This window comes from Lissotriton vulgaris, chromosome 2_2, assembly GCF_964263255.1.
Source record: "Lissotriton vulgaris chromosome 2_2, aLisVul1.2, whole genome shotgun sequence".
NCBI lineage: Eukaryota > Metazoa > Chordata > Amphibia > Caudata > Salamandridae > Lissotriton > Lissotriton vulgaris.
This window is the reverse complement of record NC_141688.1, coordinates 172,904,004-172,928,888: the sequence shown is the minus strand read 5'-3', so window position 1 is coordinate 172,928,888 and position 24,885 is coordinate 172,904,004. Positions and strand designations below refer to the sequence as shown.

At 46.9% G+C, this 24,885-nt stretch overlaps 1 protein-coding gene across 1 annotated transcript in view; it reads left to right on the top strand.

Annotated features, from left to right (window-relative positions):
- Positions 1–24,885, top strand: part of LOC147729193 (fibroblast growth factor 4B-like) — a 42,319-nt gene that overhangs the window by 2,091 nt on the left and 15,343 nt on the right. Inside the window, exon 2 of the mRNA XM_086959883.1 lies at positions 13,495–13,598. Within this exon, the coding sequence (XP_086816009.1) occupies positions 13,495–13,598 (104 nt within the window). The remainder of the gene's footprint in view (positions 1–13,494; positions 13,599–24,885) is intronic.

The following is a 24,885-nucleotide window of genomic DNA, read 5'->3' as shown; positions in this document are numbered from 1 at the left end:
GCTGACTATGGGTGTTTTTATTGTGCCACACACCGGGGATCAGTCCAATGCTGGGCAGGGTCCATCTGTCGTATTCTGGTTCCGTTGGCACAGGCAGGCCGCGAGCTCTGTGCGCTGGCGTGCTCTACCATACTACCCCAGGCCCCGCCCTGAGCTGCGTGCCGCTCCGGCACAGGGCGGGCATCTGTAATCGCGTCGTCTCCTGCCACCGACGTCCTTGCCTCTCGCTCACACTGGCTTTAGGCGACCCTCCCCCCTGTCACATATCACTGGTTAGAAACCGCACACCTGAGGCATCGAACAACAAAGACCCGGGCGTCATGTCCATGTGTTTATATTAAATGGAACAACGCTTCAGCTAACGTCATTCTCCGCCTGGCTAAGATGCTGGGTCCTGGCACTTAGGCGGACGCCTCCCTTCGAGCATCTCAGCCTGTCTGAGAGGCCGGTACCGACGGCTCATCGACGAAGCCAACCACTTCAGAAATGTATGAAATCCGGTAGGGCCTCTCGGCCTTTTATTCTTCTTAGGTCTATCAAATTGGTACCTTTGAATTAGGTGTCGATAAAGATAAACATCTGTTATTCAGCGCCAAGTGACAATAATCGGGAAACGTGCGCTCTACAAATACACGCCTTTGAAGTGCTGCTACTGTCCAGTTGAAAGGGCAGCAGTCTATCTGTGATGTGCTAGTGCTGTCTTATCCCGAATAAAGCAGTCTGTCTGAGAAGTACGGTGATTGACTCATGCAGATAGCAGTCTGTCTAAGAAGTGCTGGTGCTGTCTCATCCAGAGTATAAAACTCTCTCTAAGAAGTGCTTGTACTATCTAATCGTATAGAGGTCTGTCTAAGACAAGAAGGTCCTGCCACATTCAGAATATAGCAGTCTGTCTGAGAAGTGCTGGCACTGCCTCATTTAGAATATAGCAGTCTGTAGAAGAAGTGCTTGTACTGTCCCATGCACACTATAGCAGTCTGTCTGAGAAGTGCTGGTACTGTCTCATGCACACTATAGAAGTCTGTCTAAGAAGTGCTGGTACTATCTCATGCAGAGTATGTCAGTCTGTCTGAGAAGTGCTTGTACTGCCCCATTCAAAATATAGCAGTCTCTTTAGGAATTGCTGCTACTGTCTTGTGCAGCGAAAAGCAGTCAATCTAAGAAGTGCATATACTGTCTCATGCACAGTATAACAGTCTGTCCTAGAAGTGCTGGTACTGTCTCGTGCAGAGAATAGCAGTCTGAGAAGTGCTGGTACTCTCTCATGCACAGTATAGCAGTCTGTCTGAGAAGTGCTAGTACAGTCTCATGCACAGTATAGCAGTCTGTCTGCGAAGTGCTGGTACTGTCTCATGCACAGAATAGAAGTCTGTCTGGGAAGTGCTTATACTGTCTAATGCAGTGTAAAGCAGTCTGTCTGAGAAGTTCTGGTACTGTCTCATCCACAGTATAGCAGTCTGTCTGAGAAGTGCGTTTACTCTCTTGTGCAGTGTATAGTAGTCTGTCTGAGAACTGCTTGTACTGTTTTATGCAGTATAAGCAGTCTGTCTGAGAAGTGCTGGTACTCATGCGCAGTGTAATAGTCTGTCTTGAAGTGCTGGTACTGTCCCATTTCTGACAAGTGTCAAAATCAACCCAACAGTCCTATATTTCTAATAGGACAGTACTGGTATGTCTCTGGAGAGCTATGCATTGAACAGGGCGGTACTGACCCAACCCAAGAATGCTATACTCTTAATAGGACAGTACTAGGACAGTACTGATACATCTTAGGGGCTGTTCTTTAAATAGGACAGCACTGGCATGCATCAGTACCATTCTTCTAACAGGGCAGTACCGGCATGTCTAAAAAGCGCTCTTCTTCTAATGGGATAGTACTAGCCCATCCCTGGAATGCCAGATTTAGAACATGACAGTACTGACACATCTCAGGAGTGTTGCCATTTGATAAGGACATCACTGCACTGGAACATTCAAGAATGCTGTATTTGTATAGGACAGTACTGGCACCCCTCAGAAATGGTACAGTACGAATAGGACAGTACTGCCGTGTCCCACAGGTGATATCCTTCTAAAAGGACAGCACTGGAGCAACCGCATTGCTATACTTTGATTAGGACAGTAGTGGCACATCTCAGGCATGGCACTGGTATGTGTAGTAGTAATCGCACTCGGGTATGCTGCGGTCGATGTATGTTCGTAAGTGTGAGTGGTGCTATCGAACAACGCTTTGGTGATGGAGAGAGAAGGACAGTTTAGAATGCAGGACTAATAAATCGCCTGATGAAGGGCACTTGCCCGAAATGCATTGGGCACAACTGCAATAAATGCTTTGAACGTCTTATAAAAGAAAAACGCGCATCAAAGAAATATGAAATAAAACAGAATACACTTGTTGAAGAAACTTTATTGAATGAATGAGATGAACATTAACCAATGAGTGCATCGAAGGGACGTCACTCCTGAGGGAAGTGCCGCTTTTTGAACATCTCAGGCATGCACATTGGATAAGTGAGCACGGATAGGTTGCAGAAGTGATATATGATATAGGTTAAGCGGGACACTACTTCTATAGATCAGGGGGGCTTTATTTTGTACAGGACCCAATAAGTACATCTCAGGAGCAATGTACCCTCTAATTCTCTTCCTCTGTGTGCAGCAGTGTACGGTCTCTGTGCGCTGCAGCCACGGCTATGTGCGCCTGGTACCCGACAGCGCATGTGGATGCAGCGACAAGCATCAAGTGCAGATTGCGAGTATTCTTGTACATCGCCGCGCCTGTCATGTGCTGCAATTAAGATGATTACTTTCTCAGAGGCACACAATATGCCCGACAGGGACAGCCTTAGAGCTGGTGGCGGCCTGTGCTGCAAAGTTTGCTGACGCCCCCAATGACCAACTCTGCCAGTCATTGCCCTTCAACAGTGGCCCCCAAGTCTCCATTACCACTCTCTCTCAGATGCATTTCATTTGTTTATAGCCACGCTCACAGGGCTGGACTGGGAACCAGAACCGGCCCTGGCAAAGTGCTCGGCCGGCCTCCCTCTCCCCCTCCGGGAGGAGGGGGGAGAGGTGCGACCGCACTCTGTGACAGGGCCGGTTTTCGGCCGTTTTTGTTACAGGGCAGTTTTTGCAGCATAACGGTCCTGTAACAAAAACGGACCCAGGGGCCCAAAACCGGCCCCCAACCATGCGGCCCACCGGGGGATTGCCCGGTGCCTCTCAACGGCCAGTCCGGGCCTGCACGCTCATGCCAGTGTAGGGTGTACTTTGCATTGCACACACATTAAACAGAGACAATCAATCATAGGTATGAAATCAGTGTATAAGAAATGTTACATATGGCAGAGGACTGCAAGGTGCAGGCGCGACATGTCATTCATACTGATAGACAGTATAGTTTAAGAGTGCTTTATTTGGAGAAGCACAAACTCGGAATTTGAAATGTAACACCATGGTTAGGGTATCTCTTTAATAAGAACCGCTTTGAACCTAAATGAACGCTTTTTACAACATTAGGATACTGACTGGCTGGGGAAAAATCAAAACTCTCTAATCTATACTTTGCAGTATGCAAAAGTTATGCTGGTGGCTAACAACATAACTCCTAGTGCTGATGGCTTTCCAGCTGGGTTTACTCATCATTTAGATTATCTTGTCATTTTGGACAGAGCACACTCTGGCATTTTATGGTGAGTGGCATTTTACATGGAGGGAACAAATCTCATTCCATGTGACTGGCATTAATTTCTGTAATTCCAAAAGAGACTTAGCACATTTTGGACTCTCTGAACATGAGGTCAGTTTTACTCTTAAATTATGATCTAGAGATACATGGTGCATCTTAATGTGGGGCTAGAAACAATGAATTCCAATTGGATCCACCCTTTGCTGTCACATTTCTTTATCCTCTTCGCCGCGGGTTGAAAAAAATTACAGTTGCGCGGTTCAGACGACCCCGGGCCGTCCTCCGCACACGCGCACCGTCACGTTGGAAGGCCGGGTCCATTGGACGCATCAAAGAGGTTAAAGTGAGACATGTTTTTTTTATGTTAGATCTCTTTTGATCTGTTAAACCTCAATAAATTAAGTGCTATCTTTTACAAAGTTTTCTGAATGAAATTTTGCATCATCACTTTATGTGCCTTAAAACACTGGAGAGCATGTTGCAAGTACAGGGCCCAGGATGCAGGCTAACAGGCTAACATGAGCAGGTAAAACAGTGCAGATCTAGCATGAAGAAACAATTTTCATTTGGTGATATTTTTCATGCAACATCAAGTAGAGTTGTTTTCTAGTACAGAACAGAGGCTACGTTCAAGGAAGGGTGAAGATCAGTTTGCCTTTTCAATAATTACTCAATCCAGAGCCATGAGATATCCCACCAGGAGCCACTCAGGCAGTGGCAAATAGAGTCAGGGGTGGCTTTCGTGCTGGTGGCGCCTGGTCGGACAATATTATTTGGCGCCCCCCCAATGACCACCTTTGCCACGGATTCTGTCACTACCACTCTTTAACAGAGCGGGCAGATTGTTTGCCTGTGTGAAAGTAATTATGTTAATTGCAGCACATGATGGGCGCTGCGATTAACATGAATATTTTCCCAAAGGCATACAATCTGCCCCGCAACTGCGCCCTTTTAACAAAAGAAATGCAGAACGTGCAGGAGGCACTTGCTGCTGCACTCAGTGGTGTGCGATTCAACACCACACTGTGCACTCGAGGTGAGATAGGTAAGAGTGCACGCACCTTACAGTGAACATTGGTCAGGAGTGCTATACTTCCAGCAGGACAGTACTGGCCCATCTCATGAGTGCTTTGCTTCTAATAGGACAGAACTGGCACATACAAGGGGTGCTATATTTAAGCCTGGGCAGTGAACTGCGCTCCGCTCGAGGAGTCTGCAGAGTATTCCGCACTCCACGTTACACGGATATCGGGGTGTACCCAAAACTCCGCTCAATGCGGGGGGTGGGGTCAGGTTTCTTATTGCGAGTACTCGCATATGCTCACAACCGCTCGCGTTGAGAAACAGCCCGTTCGCCAGAGGCGGATCCTCCATGGGGGCGTTTGGGCGCCGCCCCACTACTTTCTCACCGTGCGAGAAGGCAGAAACAAATAGTAGAGAACTACCATTTGTTTCTGCCTTCTCGCACGGCGAGAAAGGATAAGTTCGAGTTCCTGCTCGAGACAGTGGGAGGGGTTACTCGAGGGCAGGGGGGAGTTGCTTTCCCACTGTTGTAAATACAGTCTGTTTGGCACCCTGAGAGGCTGTCCAAACAGACAGTATTAACTGTATTCATAACAGCTGGGAAATCCGCTCCCCCCTGCCCTCGGGTAACCCCTCCCACTCTCCCTGTTCTCTGTATGCTGCAGCATACAGAGAAATCACGTGGTGTTAGGGAAGCCGGCCGAACCAATTGCAGCGCTGTGCTGTGGTGGAGCCAGAGGGGAGGGAGGCTGCCTGGCTTCCTGCATGACGAGTCTGATGAGTCATGATGACGATTCCGAATTCAAGAACTGAACGGCGGCGGGAGTCGGAGCGGACTTGGAGGCGGGAAGCCGGAAAGTTAAGGTAAGTAGTAAAGTTTCTTGACTATTTGACTTATGACTGTTTTATTATGTATTGAAATGTCTTCCGACCTTTTCACATGAAGCGGGAGGCCCCTCTCCGTTTCCTGCCCTAGTGCCCTTTGATGCTCACTTTCCCTCCGTGTCCCTTCGACAGTCTGTGGAGAGAGAGAGGTGTTGGTGGCCAGGTGTGGATTAGGGCGTTATGCAGAGGGTTAGACATTGTCTGGTGTGCAGACTCTCTGATGAGTGTTACCACAGAGCCCTGTAAAGCTGCGACAGCTGTCATCACGCCCCGCCACTTTCAAATGTCACCAGCCGCGACTGCCGTTCGCGTTGAGAAAGCTGCAGCTCGAGTCAAAATCTACTTGAGCGGCAGAAAAAGAAAGCACGGACTGCTTGCTCTGTGCATGGTACCATTCGCAATGATTGCACAGTGCGGACAAGCATCCGCAACTTGCAATTACTGCGAACTGCATTTTTCTATCATACTACCTTGCATGCGGAGCTCTGTGTAGTGCGGCAGAGTGTTACATTCGGGAAGCGGAACGAAGGATAGGCACTCTGCGGAAGTGTCCGGGACATACCCCTTCCCAAAATATAACTATTGTTTGGGCGCATAACATTTTCAAAGATGTGAGATGTACAACCACATATAAGAAGTAGTTCAGCGTCGCGGTTGTTGGTGATTTAAAGAATTCACAACCAGATTGACAATTAGAGAGTTTACGGTCCTGATGAGAACTCCGTACCAAAGAGAGTTTGAAACGCGTAGACCTTATTATGTTTTAACCATAAGAAAAACAAATGATACCTGCATTATATTGATTTATTTGACAAATTGTACTCTATGGTTTTTTCAGAAATTGTATATAATGTGTACATGCAAAAAAATTTGCTACTAGAATGTTAGAGTGTGAGTGTGTGTGGAGTATGATAGATAAAGATCTTTAGAGATAGTGTGTATGATTGATACAAAGGGGTATAATAGTGATTAAGTACATGTATGTCGATCTTATGTTTGTTTGAAATGTTCTTTTTGAAAATGTGTAAAATCCGCTAAAAACAAATGAAAAAATGACAACTTGAAAGAAAAATAAAAATAAAAAGATTGACTCATGAAGAGTAGACCTCGCCCACATAGTGTTTAATTCGTATGTGCGGGTAACAAATAGAGAATTTGATTTGTATTAGCAGCATTGGCAGTTTTTTTGTAGCATACATAAGGCAGGGTTTGGCCTTGCTGCTTGGGAGCCCATACCCAGTGACGTGTAATCATACCTATACTCCCAGCAGGGTAATAATGGTGCATGTCAGGAGTACTCTACTTCCAGCAGGTAGTACCTGCATGTCCCAGGAGTACTCTAATAGGACAGTATAGGCACGTCTCAGGAGTGCTATGCTTCTAATAGGACAGTACTGGCATCTCCCTGGCGTACTCTTCTTCTAATAGGACAGTACTGGCATGTCCCAGGAGTGCTCTACTTCTAATAGGACAGTACTGGCATGTCACAGGAGTGCTCTACTTCTAATAGGACAGTACTGGCATGTCACAGGAGTGCTCTACTTCAAATAGGACAGAAAGGGCACATATCTGGCCGTTGTACTTTGTATAGGATAGTACCGGTCGAACCATGGTCTGCAGGTTACACATGCATCTCTGCAGCAGGTGCTTACTCCAGTAAATCCTGCCTTAAGTGCGCGACCCAGATCTCGCGAGAATGGAACGCACAGTGGCTCGCGCCAGCGATGTGGCCATGGCGTTATTTCGGATGCAGAGAGCACTGAAGTGTGCGCGCGATGCACATCTGGGGACCGCTTCTGAAACCTGTGTTCGGACGCGTTGTCACCCCCCTCCCCTCCCCCCTCCTCTGAGCGCCCTAGCCCTGGTGGTGTGACGTCTCTGACTGCGGGGATTGTCGCAGCAAACAGAACGTTCCATACAGTATGCTGCATGCTGTAGTCGTTATACAATGCTTCGTTATTCCATTAGGATATGGTATATTCTCATTTATCGAATGGTCAGTCTTCTTACCCTTGATATTTTGTTAGGTTGTATGATAACAATAAGGAATGGAATGATGCAATATGTCATGTTTGACATGGTTGTCTTTGTATGGTTTGTTGTCCTTTAATTCTATGTAACTTTACCTGGTTATATTTGATCGGTCTTGCACATTTGTATTTTATGTTATCTCCTAATATTTTATATTGTCAATGTTTTGTTTTTTATGTATAACGGTCTGTTTAGTGGTAATTTTATGTAATGCTACGTCATGTTATGATCAGATATTTTAGAACTATGTCACCATGGTACGGTTACAATAGTCATTGTAAGACATATTTCGCACTAATACGACGTGCCGTGCTGTCATTTTAAATGGCTATACATTTTTGCATTCCATGATTTATTGTTATGCTATTTGATGCTACACTGTGCACTGTGTAAAGATGTCAGTTAATATGCTATGTTGTGTTATGATATATTTTGGAGATGTAAAGAGCGCAGTATCGCCCGGGAGGGTTTCCTTGTTTGATACGGGTGGTATACATGCTTGCCCTGGAATGACATGCTGTACTAATGTGTTTTGTAGCTGTATGCTATTGTCTTTTGGCTTTTTATGTTATCTAACATATAACGGCACCATTTGCAGGCATAGTGAGTATATTCGAGGTAATCAATCACACAGAGATATCTGTTTCTGAATGACACCAGCTACAAATCAAAGAGACATCAGCACAGAAAGATCCATTTGTTTTCTCACACATGCAGACATATCACCTAATTCTTCTGTTCATCCCTAAGGTGGACTGGGCCACAAGGCCGTCTGACAGTGCCCGACGGGCTGGTCTGAAAGGTCAGTGTGTGAGTCTGTTTTTTAGGTTTCGCCTGGCGTTCACTGCGCAGCAGTGTCGCGCAGGCGAAATCTTTTGTTTTCCAGTACTGTGGCTTAAACCCGCCTCTCTCTTCCATTGGCTATCTCCATAAAGGGAGGCTAGCCTTTGGAAGAGAGATGTGTCAATCATTGTGGGAGAAGATTCGTGGGCGTTTCTGTGTTCTTTTAAGCTCCGCACCTTTTCTCCATCATGCAGCGGTGGGTGTTTGTTTATTTTTTATTTTTTCCAAGGGCTCCTTTTGTCATTCCTCCGAAGATGGCACCCGGGCAGTAGTTTACTTGCGAAGCTCCATAAGTACCGTCTAGTACCAGCGGACGTGGCCGCTCCAGGATGCCGGTTTGAAACTTTTGAGTTTGTATATTCCTCCTGTAATGTACTTTTTGCTACCTCGTGTCCCGAGCCTTCCAAATGGTTTTGCAGGCACCACCAATCTCATGCAAAATATCTTGATTTCCCACTAGTCCCGGGTATACTTAGGAGGGGGGGGGCTATCGGGAAATGAAATTACAGCAGCTGATTTTTATTTCCAATTATTTGGGTAACGACACAAGCGATGGGACGTGACTGGTCAGACAATTCACTCCCAGGCTCTATCGTCAATCTCCAGCCACTCTTGTGTTTCCAAGTCCGCCATTGTCCCAGGCCTCCACCGTCCTGTCGCATACACCCCTCCCCCACCGCCCTGTGGGATATCAGGTCAGCCAGGGAGCAGACCAAACAGGAGCTAGTTATGTTGTAAGAACCGGTCGAGTTTGCTTGATCTAACAGGGGTGGGGGTTGGTCGGGCAAGTGGCTGTTGATAAATTCGGTAGAGAGCACACTGTGAAAGATTGGCATCTAGGCGCTTGTAGTAGCTGAGCCTGCGATATCGTTCCGATAGAAAAGCTCATGGAATGCCCTTGGAAACATGCCCTGTGCACCCATCGCCCCCGGGGTCAGCGCTTTTAGAACATGTTAAGTTGTGCGCATGCGATGATAGACGTGGACTCCATTGGCCAGGGCATGGTAGGATAATGCTCGACACCGCGCTGGCCAAGCACCCTCACCTGCAGCAGTCCAGTCACCTCCCACGCGTGGCACAGAGCTGGACTGCCCACAGTTGACGATAGCTCGGTGGGTGAATGTGCCTCCTGTACAGATTTATGTGCAGCTTACTTGTCACAGGTTTAAATCCCAGTGTACTAGCCTGGAAAGTTGACGCTTCTCCTACAGCCATTTGTGACTGATTTACAGGCTCTTGGCTTAAATTCCGCCACGATAGCTGAGATAGTCAATGCGCCTGCTGCAGAGCTGTGTGTGTAATCGACAGTTCCCAGGTTCCTACCGCAGCAAGATAGCGCAGAAGGTTAATGCGCCTTGATCCGTGATCTGCGCGTGACCGTGCTCCGGTATTCTGGGACAGAGCTCGGGACTGCCCTCTAAACGGGGGGCGCGCCGCCGCAATTATGGGTTTCCTTGTCCGATGAAAGTCTCGAGGCCCCCAGGAGTCACGGCCCCGCCCAGCCCATCTCCATCAGTGCCTTAAGCAGCAGGGTGGCATATCGCGCTACACCTCGGGGTCCTTTGTTTTGTTGTAGGTCTAGGGTGTACAGTACAGGTATTCAAGCCTTTGCTACTGAGACCCACCCCTGGCTGCACCCAGGAGCCGTGCTGATGCTGTACCGGCGACTCCAGCCTCAAACTGAAGGCTCTTTATGAGCCACCCACCCGCCGTCACCATAATCTCCAGGTAACTCTGTCATGCTCAGCTGCTGCGTCCATGACCGTGGGCAGTCCATCACATGCAGCACGTGTGCCCCACATCGTCCAGCTCTATGGCCTGAAGCAAGCTGTCTCGCTCTCACACTCTCAGTGCCACTGCCAATAGCAGGCTGTCCGTGCCGGGCTGGGTCAGATCTGGCCAGGCTTTGGATTTCTCTAGCGGACACTTCGTATCTGCTCTCACCCTTGTGCATTAAGTCACCACGTGGTCAACAAGTTGTCCAAAACCCCAAACAGGAGAATCCTGGCTGCCGCACAGTGAAAGCACGACCACTGTCACCCTAGTGAGCTCTACTCCTCGACGCTGGCGTCCTGAGGCCCGAGTATAGCGCATGTCCGTGGACCGTCAATACGCTATGTGGTTGGATCAGGCAAGCGGCCCTTCGCTGGCCTCCAGATAACGCACCTGCGCCCTGGTGACCATGGGGTCAAACAATACTGTATGACTTTGTGCTGAGATAGTCACTGTAATTCTGTTGCAGGTAAGGAAAGAGCTTCTTGTAATTGAAACATGTGACCTATGGCTATGTTCAGATCTCTGCCTGAGGTGTAATATTAGCTCACTCAGTGTTCTCTTTGTGGCTGGATCATATTACCTATTGGATACACAGAATGGTAAACAACCCATTGAGCTTTGCCACAGAGTTTGGAAACAGTGACCTACTGGGTTACTTACAACACACATGCACTACACTGCACATCTCTGCAGTTTGTGCAGTCACGCACTGAGCTTTCTATCTAGGATTAGGACCTGTGGTCTCTAGAATACGCAACAATCTGTAGTAGGTATATTACCCAACTGAGCTATCTCCCTGGGCCATTCTTCTACGCCTATTCATTGTCCTTCTCTTGCTACGTCTTCCTTGGCATCTTTTTCTCTCCTTCCAAGATATATGTTCTTCGTGAACAGTTTCACAGGAGCGGTTTATTGCGTTCTTGTTAAGAATAATACATAGTGCTGTATTTTGCGCAGATCTAGATAAGGAAAACACTGGGGCTACTATTACAGTATCCTCACAATTACTGAGCGCAGGGGGCCTTCCTCTCAGAAGGATGATTGTGGAGAAAGTACCAGAGGAAGCGCCATGTCACTGTGCGTTCTAGGCTTCCTTTCTAGTCTCAGCTCTGTTTCACCACTTGACCAAACCATGTGATCCTGGGCCAATCACTATATTTCACCATGTCCCAGTGTTGGTTTTTAAAAGAAGGGTTTCCTTGAAACCAGCACCCGTCACCATTATACAACTGAATATTATGTGTTTATGCATTCGATTGTTAACCCTATGTCACATAGACCATGACATAGGATCAGCTGTTTGGCATTAAAATGAGACCTGGATTGCTGAGCAGCTGTAAGAATCTTTACGCAAAAGAAACATAGCAACTCACATTACCTGCTAAATCAATGTTTTTGGGGCTCCATGTTTTAAGGTGCTTGAAAGCGGCGGCCTCGTGATGCAGGGTGTTTACCTCAGCACCCAGTGATGGACCCCCAAGCACACGGTAGCAAATGAGCAGTCAGCGCCTCGACTCTGCCTCGGATGCTTCTTCACAAGTACATTTTAAACTACATTGGCTCTTGGAATTATGCTCTGGGGCTCTGTGTATGCATGTGTGGCTGTGTGTGTGGCTGTGTGTGGCTGTGTGGCTGTGGCTCTGTGTGTGTGTGGCTGTGTGTGGCTGTGGCTCTGTGTGTATGTGGCTGTGTGTGAGGCTTTGTGTGTGTGTGGATCTGTTTGAGGCTTTGTGTATGTGCGTGGGGTTATGTGTGTGTGGCTCTGTGTGTGTGTGTGGCTCTGTGTGTGTGCAAATCCAATAGGTCTCCCATTTGCAGAGATTAAGCTATTGGCATTGTAAATGACAATGCCATTTCTTTATCTGTTTTAAAAACCAACACAAATAAAAATGTCATTTACAATGCCAAAAGCTCTAACTTTTGTAAAGGCGAGACCGTTGCATTGTAAATGCTTCTTTGACTGTTTGTGGAACTGTTTTATGGTCTGCTGGGACGGTTTTTAGGTGTCGCTGGCACAGTGCTCGAACTGTGGTTGAGAAATCTCTAGTTTTCAATATAAACTTGAAAGGGACTTACATCTCACTTCTTTTCTGTCCTGTCTTCGAATTGGTGCTGGTTTGTGCCACTTAGCTTTCCTCCATTTTTATTGGCCGTAGCATATCCTCTTGCATTTACCAATGCTTGTTCCTCGTTTGCACTCTTATCGGTTCCCCCACAGCAAAATCCGCTTTGGTGGAACTATATTTTCATAACGTTTTTCCTTTTCCTATCGCAGCATAAAATATATTACAATTCATCACTGGAAGAGATCACGTGATTTGCATAGAATCACAGGATGTTGCAAGTCTCACCGAGACTCTAACCAGGATCCCCAGCTCTCGACCCTGCAGCTCTGACCACTGTGTCACATCCTCTATTGTCAAGAAGCTCTTTCCTTCTCCCACAGGATGATTGATGAAGACAGTTTTTGTATTTGTAACATAGGCAAAACCGATGCATTAACAATGCTAGTTACAGTTGGTGTCTCTGCTACTATCACAAACATTGTCTACAGCAAGCACTAATGCATGTAGCCACCCATACCTTGCTGGTTTTCTTTACAATTTACAAAGTGGCCCAATTTGCAAATGTCGGCCACTTTTCAGTTATGTAATATATTAATAAGGGTCACTTTTATTCTTGTCAACGGACATGGTTTATGTCCCACTTTGTTAGTCCCGAAATGTAGCCCTTTAATTTAAAGCTTGACAGACATGAACATTGAATCATAAGAACATACATATTTGCCCAGGATCACACAATTTTTTGCTACACTGGCATTAGGAGACAGAACATTTCCCGAAATCGCCGGTGTTGCTTCTCGAACATTTCACGTAATTGTAAGAGACCATGCGAAATCATAGCTCAGACATGGTATAGGTAGCAGAGGCATGTAGGATATGACTAAAAGGTATATAGTTTGACATCATGTAAACGAATAATGTAGCTCGGTCGAATACTGCACCTGCTGTAGATCTACATGTTCAAGCAGCAAGTCAGGGGTTAATTTCTAATAGACTCGAATCTACCTGTCATCCTCCAGAGGTGGATAAAATGAGTATCATGCGTGGGACAGCAGTATCTGCTATTCATAGCGCTGTGAAGTACGAGGACTGTGGAATCAAGAGATGTATATAAACAATAACGTGAAGTGTGGACTGTGACTCCGACCAATCAATATTAAATCCAAGTGGTTGTTATTTCCCCAGGTCTTCTAGAAATCTCTCCGGTGGAAAGGGGCGTGGTCAGCGTCCTGGGCGTCAAGAGCGGCCTGTTCCTGGCTATGACCAACAGAGGCAAACTCTACGGATCTGTAAGTAGCGCATTGATATGGAGTCCGGGGATGAGGGAGGGATGAGGTGTACACACTGACAGGACAGGACGTATGCAAACACAGCCTGCACATATAAACATGCCAGCAGACCGCTCCGTCCTGTTGCAGGCCTCAAGAGGTTCGCAGGCATGTTAAATCTTTGAGGCACGCGCACGCTGGACTGTGCAGAGAGGCTGTCGTGCCTTGTACTCCTACCCCTCCCCCCACCGCTGTCTACACTTATAGTCAGAGAGGGGTTGTTGTCCCCCAAAGTCAGAGTGAGCCCTTCCACTGTCCGTTTCAAAATGGAAGTTAAAGGACTCTTGACCAAAACATTTCTGCCTAAGTCCACCTTCCCCACTTGACCTGTGTCCATAGCCTCGGAGGTCTTGTACGCGCTATATAAAACTTTATAAATAAATAAATAAAACAAAATACCCCTGACGAGTGTGGCCTTCAGTCGGGGAAGGGTGTCAGTGGGAACCATCCTTCCCGCCACTAATACCTTATTCCATGTTCTCTTGCTCCATCTACTACTTCAGATACCACCAGTGACCTAACGAAACAAGAGGGAGGCCCCCTGTAAAGTACATGGAGGGCCCCCATCCCCTCCCCCAAGCCCCCAGTCAGAAGCTCTCAGACTAGGGACCCCCACCCATGCACAAGGCCAGAGGGGGCCCCACCCTCAATACGGGGGCCGCGTGGGCTGTGGGGGCTAATGTTACACCACTGGATACCACTCCGCACAAACAGGCAACTGCTACAAAATATATATATATGGGATAAAGTACCCCCTGAGATACATTAGAAGGATATTGCAAGTCACCGAGGAATTCAAGGATGAACCCTTTATCAGAGTATAAAACTTAGAGGTAATTGCATTGGTTCATTTGTAAAAAAAGAAATAGGTGCAGGGCCTGTCGTGAGAAGGCAGCTTGCACCAGCCCATTTCTCATGCTAGCGCCACCTAAAACAGAACCAACTACTAACCATGAAAGTGTAGAAAGGATGTGGTGTACAGGCAAGAGCTGCAGACTTCAAATCTCTGTGTGGGCTTAGCATCCTATGATTCTGGGTAAATCACTTAATCTCCTCGTGCCTACCATAAATAAATGTGTCCTTAACGGATGCTCATGAAAAGCCCAGGTACTGATGATTAAGTGCCGAAGCTGAGCACCTAAAACTCAGCCGCGGCCCGTGGAGGGAGTAGCGGTGGGGCAGAGAAGCGGGGCGAGGGTGGGGGGTGCTAAAAACGGGCATATGGATAATTGGAGATAAGGAAACAATTTCATTAATAAAACGAATTGCAAAATTGCAAAATGCAATGCAGCGCAAGCTACGAAATTCATTTTATTAATTAAATAGTTTACTTACCTCCAATTATCCATATGCCAGTTTTTAGCACCCCGCGCCCTGCCCTCCCCCGCCCCGCCTCTCTGCCCCACTGCAACTCCCTCCACGGGCCACGGCTGCTAAAACTACCGGCTCAAATTAAGCACTGGGTGACTGGATGCACGCACTGCGAAGTTAGAAGTCAAATGTAGTAACTTTTTATAGTTGAGCAGCATTTCTTGATTGTAGTTGACTAAAGTCATCATAAGTCACCTGTAATAAGGAAATAAGAGATGGGATTTCCACAGGTTTTGCTCCCCGTGTATCAAATACTGCATACATTAGAAAACAGCACTCACCTTTAAAAATTCAAGGTTTTTCAATATGGCGGATTTCAACTGATGCTGTTGCAGGGATTTGGTAGCAAAAGTGTTTGAGCCACAAAACCTACCAGGCTGGTTTAATATGAACTTCTTCTGTGAACAACTGTTTCTGAATAACAAATCCATGTAAGAGAGAAACTGGATCAGACTCATAAAAGCAGAAAACAAAGCAGGGCCAACACTGGTGTAGAGGTGGGCAGTTGGTTATTTTGCCCACCTTGATGGACAAAAAAGCAGGCCATTTCCAGTTTGCCTAAACTATGCAGAGTCGTTATGTGGTACTTTCCTCTCTGGGATCAAGAGGGATCCCAAGGAACAGATAGTAACCACCCCATTTCACCCTGCCTCACTAGATAACACTTAAAAAACAAAAGCCTTACATTCTCACTACTTGGGAATCCTTTAAAATAGATGTACCATCAATATGCATAACGCCCTGAGAATAGAACAACACATAGCAGACATATTGACTTTCTTCTTTCTGTGATAGAATAGAGTGACACCTTAAACTCACATTTATACCTTGGCTGCTTGTATATTTATAATAACTCTCTGTCTTTGGTAGATATATGTACTACGCTGTGCAAATTCATCTGTATTAAGCAGTTTCTGCCCAAATTGGGGTTACAAGTAGTCCACAGATGAATTTTTTTAAATAAATGTTCCCCGCACAAACACCTATTGATAATTTTTGTGAGAGGAAAAAACACAGTATTCTGATCAATGGTTGGTGCCCGTAATATAGGTTACAACCCGTTCAACAGCCAATGACTCACAAGTTGGGGTAGCAAGTGATTTGTAATGGGGAGGATTCCCATTTGTATTAACTTCTCCTTTGTGAATTGGGGGTTGCAGCTTCTGGGTGACTGGGATAACTGCCAGCTCTTGCTAAAGTTTTCCAAAACTGAAACCGTTTATTTTTATGCTTATATATTTTTTAAATAACCTTAGTACCTTTAAACTCAGGCGGCATCAATAAAAGGTTTTCTGTTTTAGAATACAATGTGAGGGCGGTCGGCTGTCTCTTGCAGACTCCCATCCCTGTGATTGTGGCCAATCAAAAAGGGCTGGAATATGTGACTTACCTATGCCCCACGCCAAATATTCTAGTCTGCCTGAGGCATGTTTGTACTGCCCCATTCTGAATATAGCAGTTTTCGACAGGATATGACTTCAAACAAAGAAAGAGGGGAAAGATCAAGTTGTGCAACATAAAGTTAAGTACCATGAAGGAAAGCTGTGCAAAGAAGGTGAAACCCAAGCCAAAGAACCGGATGTGTGCACATTGATTGTTACTAGTGGTTTTGAATGCCACTGAACCCCCCTCTCCCCCGCCCACAAACAAAAAACGAAAAGCAATAAAATAAACAAAAAACAAAACTGTTCGATAGAAACACAGCGTGCCACAGAGAGGGTCTCTAGGTAATATATATACACCATTTAATGTATAGAAATCTTTCTGAGAAGTTTTGATACTGGCCGCTCATTCTATAGCAAACTTTCTGAGTAGTGCAGGTGGCACACCTAAACCCCCCCTCCCTCCCCCCCCCCCCCCCGAGGTAGGTCTCATGGGGACTCTTTACTTATTGACCACTATAGCTCCTTACTTCCTCCCTCTCTTTTCCCTCCATGTCATGGTTGTGTCTGTGCTTCTTCTCTTGCCAGTAAAGACATCGATTTGCTGCCCTTTATCTTCTAATATCGACAGTAGCTCCCTGACGCCTGCGCGGGGCATAACGTCAGCAGCACTGAGTGGGATGTCTGCTGAGGCTTGCTTTGATGCAACTTGAAAAAAGACATTGTTTAGACTATATTGAAACCCACTTGCTTGTGCCAGCCTGTCTGTCCTCAGTCTCCGCTGTCTCATTAGGGTTTCTTTTCTCGCCGGAGTCTGAGGGCTAAGTGTGTCTTCGGACGATTTTTCATGCTGATCTCAGACCAGGTAGTTTTGCTGCCTTCAGCCTTATGTCACATGCACATATGTGCATACATACATTTCCATGACTTGGAAGACATCTCTGAACACAACTGGAGTGCATTCATTTTAGCTGCATTTGTGAAAGCCGATGTTTAGCTATTGTGCCTTGCAATGTGATTGATTGGGCACCATAAGTATTTGATTGGTCACTGTGCTTTGTGAGGTGATCGTGTTCTTTGCAAGAATACATGTCTTAAGTGACAATAAATGGCTTGCCCATTCTAACAGGGACTATGGTGCACAAAGTTTCAAACAGGGAAAGTGCAACCAATGTGTAATAGGACCCCAGGTGTTTATATTGCACCTTATAAGCTCTCGCCTGAGACAGCACATGTGCTGTTGCTTGCAAGATCCATTATTAACTTAAGCATACAGGGAGTTAAAATCTGCCCATTAGGTACCATTGGTTGGCTACATCGTCACTCTCATTTCCTTGCTTCTAATTGGTCAGAGCACGTCGGTTTCACTTCCTCTCTTCATGTGTTTACCTCTTTGATACAGCATGGACCAAGTACTGATTAATGTCTTCATTAATGTCCTTCCACCACTCCTGTTCCGATTGATGCACTTTCACACTGTGGCCCTAGACTTATTTAATGTTCAAAAGCACGTTGTTCTTTTTCAAAAGCCATCTTTATTACAACATTGCTTTTTTATCATTCAAGGGCAACTGTAGCCATGGACTAATTTAATGTTTAAAAGCATTACCACTCTTTTCAAAATGCAATTTTTGCTTTTTATTAAAGCAGTCCATGCACCTGCTTGTTTTTCTCTGCGGTTACTCTTTTCTGAGCTAACACTGTAACCAGGTGAACTGTAGCAATGAACTTTTTTAATTCACTTTGTTTATTTTCCAAATGCAATCTTTACTACAAAGTTGCTTTTAGATCTTTCACGGTGACACTCTACCGACAGATTTATATAATGTTTATAAGCAGTTCATTTTGTTTTTCAATGTGCAAATACACTTTGTTTGTTTTCTAAATGCACTCTTTACTTAAACATTGCTATTATATCCTCCAGGGTAACACTGCAGCTATAGACTTAATTAGTGTTTTTAAGCATTTTATTTCTTGTCAATGTAGTTTTACCTTTGTATTAAAGCAGTTTGTGCAACTGCACATCTTTTTATGTGCTATTCCTCTTACCAGCTTCAACCCATTAGCCTCATGTAGGAAGGTGGCTACCTGACTATGGTTACCCCAGATTTTTTGCCCTGTGTTTAGCTGGTTTTCGACTTAGTTGGCCTGGTTCCCTGCTAATCAGGGCCCCAGGCTATCTGCTCTCTCTGTAAAATGGATTCCATGTACCCTAGGTGCATAACTAGATTGGCTTGGGTCACCTTATCAGCCCCCGTACAGAGCACTATAGGTGCTCAGGGCATAGGTGCCACCAAGGCCTACCAGGGGCTGAAGCATAGCTTTTGCCACCCCTGGCTGGTTCTTAAATTGACACAACTGGCTGATCACTCAGCTGGGGCAAGTGGGTGTAATCACCCCTTGCTTAGATATAGTATACCTATATCTAAACCTATATCTGGACACATATATAGCCTGTAAGCCACTCCTATTGAAGGCCTCATCAATCCTGGAGGCAGAGTGCGTGGTTTTATGTGAGATGGTGCTCTGGCATGAGCTGAGCCTGTCTGCAGCTGTCGGGAACAACTCCCTAAGCTGATCCGGGATAATGCCATACCATATACTCTTAAGCGCCTTATAATCCTCGCGGTTATATAGCAACTTTGGTTTGGCTTTATCAAAACATGTTGTGTAAGGTGTCATACGAATTGGAATACTACCCCCTCGCCAGTTCTGGCGACGGGGGTAGCATTCCACCCTTCTAGAGGGAGAAGACATGTTACTTTACTGAAACGCGGTTGATTTAAAATGAGCCTCAGATCCACAAAATGGATGCCCCTGCCACAGACACGGGTCTGGCCTCCTGCTGCTGACCGAAACCCGGCAGAGGAGGCCTGGACAAAGAGTTTCCTGTCACAGGGCGGTGTCAAACCACCCCAGACAGGAGATAGTGGATTGGAGTAGGGAGGTTTCAAAGAAACCAGACACTGCATGGGGAGCACAAGGCTGCCCCTTGCATAATCCGGCCAAACCGGTTCTGGGGCCTCCCAGCCCCTGTCCCAGCGCGGCCAGGATCAAAGGAGAGGGGTGTAACCACCCCCTTCCTGGGTCCCACCCATAGGAGGGGACCTAGCAGGATGTCCAACCCCCGAGATTCGAATAAGAGGGGGAGCAGTCCCAATGGAACTCAGATCATCCTGAAGAAACATAAGAAACGAATTCTGGACCCTTCGACTTTCTACACGACGTGAGAAGACTGAAGAATCTCCCTTGTGGTCAAGGAGTGACCACCCTGTGCAAACAGGCACCATCCAGCCCTCGACCCTTGCTTTGTTGCAGTTCCCGCCGGAACTCGAGCGACAGAGATCGACGAGATCAAGCTTGCCTGCCTTCTACCTGCCCGATCCACAGTCCCTGCAGAGCTGAGACCCGTGGAGGCGACCGGAAGCGTGGGGCACGCCATCTTGAAAAGGCCACGAGACGCTGACGTGCAGCCCACGAGTGACCCTCGAAGCTGTGCACCAGGGTTTGAGAAGCCCCAGCCCCGAGCTCCACTTGCACCAAAGCTCACCCCTCCACACTCGACGAGTGCTGCGTGGGACCCTTCTGCTTGTGTGCGCTCGACGCGTTGGCCCGGTCACTTGCCAGCTGGCTTGTGGCCCCTGTGCCGACGAAACTTGAAATACGACTCGCTTTTCTGGTTGCTCCAGATCTGCACCAGCTCCTGTGAAAAGGAGCACCCACTCTGACCCTCCTGGTTTGAGTGATAAGCAATCTCCCGGTTCCGCGTGGATTGCTTTTGCCAAGTGCTGTTTGCTGCAATATTGAAGCCGACGGTGCTGACGGCGAGAGCCTACGTGGGACAGATCGTGACCTGCTCCTGGACGTCGCAGATGCCCCAGAGCCCACGTGACAGCGGAGAGAAGCCTATCGACAAACGCCTGATTGCGCCCGACATTGCCTGGTTCCGTCCTGGTTCCACCCTGGTCACTGCTGAGTGACCCAGACTCTGTCCCCTCTGCTTTCAGGTACTTTTCTACTTCGATCCACTCTTGGATCGCCGCGGACACTTCTGCTTCACAGCGCCTGCAGCTGCAACAGCTTCAAGCACCAAGAACCTGCGTGACAGAACCCGACGCCACTTCGACCCTGTGCACCCACGGCCTGTGGGTGAGGTAACATTGCAACGCCGGTGTCTATACACTGGTACACACCTCTAGGGTCTGTGTCTAAAGTTTTGTGTTCCTAGGTTCAGCGGAAGTATCTTTTAATTCACTTTAACTGACTTTTACGCACCATTGACAGTGCATTGGTGCGCGCCGCACTTTCCGTGCTGCACCCGTCTCCTGTGGGCTACTCCCGACTTCATCATTGCTAGTCCTGACTGCTCCCAGCGAATCTCTAGGCCCTAGGCCTAACCATTGTTCGATAAGTGTTACTTATACCACTTTTTTAATATATGGTCTGAGTGGCCACCCGCCCTCATCCATAATTGTGCAACTTTATATGTGTAACAGTGCTTTTGATTTAACGCTTGTGCCCCTTTCCTCATAAAGAGTACTGGGGAGTAATTTAGAAATAAATACATATATTTTTATAATATATACTTGTGTGGTGTCCTTTCATTTGATTACAGGATTGTATGTGGTAAAACAGCTCGCTTAACACGACCTCTTAAGTTAAGCCTTTTAGGCTGCTTAGTCCATGCTACCACTAGGATAGCTTGTCTAACAAGGTTGACTTACAACCAGACATCTTTGGGGTTTGTTTGGACTGATACCCAGTGGTTCCAGAATTGGAAACACTACATATCAGGCCAACTTCTCACATTGGTGTGCAGCGGTGCGGATTTGAGCTTGCTGTTTGTTTTACCATTGCAATCTTTATCAAATTGAAAGATCACATCAAGTACCTCTAGGTACATATAAATCAAAAGCTTAGCATATTAAGTTCTACTGAACTTAGTAGTTGTAGATTAAAGGGATTAGCACACCCTGACTACGACTCACTAGCAAGGTACAGTAGGAAACCACTTAGTGTAGGTAAGTGCATCACTTACACCTCACTAGCAGTCATGTCTGATACAGGTAGAGCCTCAGGCTCTGCTCCTGTAATAGTTGATCCTATAGGGACAACATCCAGATATGACAACCTTAGCCACAAAGACCTGAGTGCCTTGTGCACAGCCAGGGGGCTAAAAAAGGGCAGAGGCCCTACCATTCCTTCCCTAGTAGCTCTCCTAGAAAAGGATGACCTAGATAAGGTGAGTCAGGCTCCCTTAGAAACAGGTGAAGGGATAAACTCCCCTGAGAATGAGAATCTTCCAGAAGAAGAAGAGGAGGAGGAAGAGGAAGAGGAAGGCTCTGATTTAGAAGAGCCTGAAGATCAGGATCAGAGGGGAAACCAGGTACAGGTTGCCAGGCTTAACCAGGCCAACTTGGACCTACATGAGAATGGAGAGGGCCAGCACCACTCCAGATCTCATAACCAAATTCTCCCAGGCAACAGGAGGGTGAGATCTCCATCAGGGGACTCTCATCTTTCTAGTGCCTCAAGAGAATCTCAAAGAGGGATGACTTCCTCCCAGAGAAAAGAGCATAGGGCCAGGATGAGGGCTGTCCAACTCCAAATAGAAAGGGAAGAGGTAGCCTTGGCTCAAGCTAAACTTGCTTTAGCAAGAGAAAGAAAATTGTGTGGCTTAGATGCCACTGGTGGCAGCAAAGTTCCTAAAGAGAAACCCAGGTCCTATGATAGTAGAAACCTGACAAAGATTGTGCCCCCCTATCAGGAAGGGGATGACATCCACAAATGGATGACTGCTCTGGAGAGAGCCTGCATGGTACAGCAGGTTCCTGAGGAACAGTGGGCAGCAATCTTATGGTACTCCTTTTCAGAGAAAGGGAGAGATAGGCTCCTCACTGTCAGACATGAGGATGCCAGCAATTACAAAGTCCTGAAGAGTGTTCTGATAGATGGGTTTGGCTTAACCACTGAACAGTACAGGTTAAAGTTCAGAGATACCCAGAAGACACAGACTCAGGACTGGACTGATTTTGTTGATTGTGCAACTAAGGCTCTGGAGGGTTGGCTAAATGGCAGCAAAGTACATGACTTCACAGGATTGTATAATTTGATTATGAGGGAGCAGATCCTAAGTAATTGTCAGAACCAGCTCTTACACCAGCACCTGGTGGACTCAGATTTGACCTCTCCCCAAGAATTGGGAAAGAGGGCAGATAAGTGGGTCAGAACCAGGATTAGGCCTAAGAATCAGGACAATAACCAGAAGAAGGAGTCTACCAAGCCTCAAGATAAGGGTGGGGATAAAAGTAAAGAAAACACTTCCCCAGGGCCCCAAAACTCCAAGAAGGGGGGTGGGTCCCAAGACACTTCATCAACTGACAAAAAGCCTTATTGTCATGCCTGTAAACAGGTTGGGCATTACAAAACAGACAGCTGTTGTCCCAAGAATGGCAATAAAGAAAACATACCTCCAAAGCCAGCTCCAACACCTCCTGTTACTGTCAGCAGTAACCCCCCAGGAAGTGGGAGCACACCCAGGAATCTGGGTGGGTTTACTTTTGGAGCCCAAGGGGACCCTGGCCTATCCAGGTCCCCATCCCCAAATGATCTTGTTTATGAGACTGGCATGGGGTTTGCCAACTTCTCTGTTTGCCCAAATACCTTGAGCAAATATAGACAAGAACCCATCATCAATGGTTTGAAAGTTGAGGCTTTTAGAGACACAGGGGCTAGCATCACCATGGTGGCTGACTGTATAGTCCCCTCTAAGCAACTTTTACCAGGTGCCACATACCAGGTAACAAACATTGATGGTATCCAAACAAATCATCCCATGGCAGTAGTAAGTCTCAGCTGGGGAGGTGTCATTGGCCCAAAGAGAGTGGCAGTGTCACCAAACTTGCCTGTAGACTGTCTACTGGGTAATGATTTGGAAATCTCAGCCTGGGCTGAGGTTGAACAGAAAATCCATTCTAGAATGGTAAATTCCAATGGAAAGGTTAGTGGGGCTGTACTGGCTATAGCCCCAATTCAAGATGTCCTTCCTGAAAGGGTTGGTAGGGCTGAGCAACTCTCTGCCCCATCTTTACCAGAAGCTCTTCCAAACCAGAATAGCAAAGCTGTTATGATAACAGCAGAAACCCAAACTGAGCCTCCTCCTGAAAAGGTTGGTGGGGCTGTGATGGCCACAGCCCAAACTCAAACAGATACGGTTGTTGTGAAGCCTGAAATGATGGATCACTCCACCCAAACTGAGAGCATGGAGGAGGAAGATAAATCTTCCCCTCACCAGACATTAGGACAGGATCAGCCTCCTCAGGGAACTGATCTTACCCCTGATGAAGGAACTGCCCCAGAGGTTGTTAGGCCTGGCCTGACAGAGCCTCTGATGGCAGTGGACCCTTCTCAGGTGGGATCCAGTCTGGAGCAGGTAACCTGCCCCTCTCTACCTTGCCTTAGTCAGCCCAGGGCTGCAGAGGACAAGAAGGACAGTGAGACCCAGAGGGCCCCCTGTCAAATAAAGCACCCCCATCAACAGATTAGGGGCACCAAAACTAGTAGCCCTAGTAAGGTGAAAACTTTAAAAACTCCTGAGGGAGCCCCCTTAAAAGTAGTTAGGGACCTCCCACAGATGGATTCTGTTGGGCACAGCCAAACCAGGGACCCAAAGGGCCCAAACCTGAACTGTCCCTCCAGCAAGCCAAACAGAGGGACCCAGCCTCCAGCTTTAGGTAGCCAGAGGTTGACCCTGAGAGCTCAGTGCAACTCAGTTGAAGAAAGAAAGGCCCACATGGTGGAAGATAATTGGAGGAAGTTGAGCCCAAAATTAGTGGAGCCTCACTTCAATACTCCATATCCAAACCAGCCTTTAACTTTGCATAAACACACCCAAGGTAGTGATTCCCTATGGTGGAGACCCTCTAATACCCCTAGGGTGAGGGACTGCTTAGTGGACCATGAGACAGGGGGTACCCATGCTAGTGCAGGTACTTCCTTATATGGCCACTCAGGCAATATAGGCTTACCTGGCCAAGGATAGCCTTATCTCCTTTCGTTTGGGGGGGGTTATGTAGGAAGGTGGCTACCTGACTATGGTTACCCCAGATTTTTTGCCCTGTGTTTAGCTGGTTTTCGACTTAGTTGGCCTGGTTCCCTGCTAATCAGGGCCCCAGGCTATCTGCTCTCTCTGTAAAATGGATTCCATGTACCCTAGGTGCATAACTAGATTGGCTTGGGTCACCTTATCAGCCCCTGTACAGAGCACTATAGGTGCTCAGGGCATAGGTGCCACCAAGGCCTACCAGGGGCTGAAGCATAGCTTTTGCCACCCCTGGCTGGTTCTTAAATTGACACAACTGGCTGATCACTCAGCTGGGGCAAGTGGGTGTAATCACCCCTTGCTTAGATATAGTATACCTATATCTAAACCTATATCTGGACACATATATAGCCTGTAAGCCACTCCTATGGAAGGCCTCATCAATCCTGGAGGC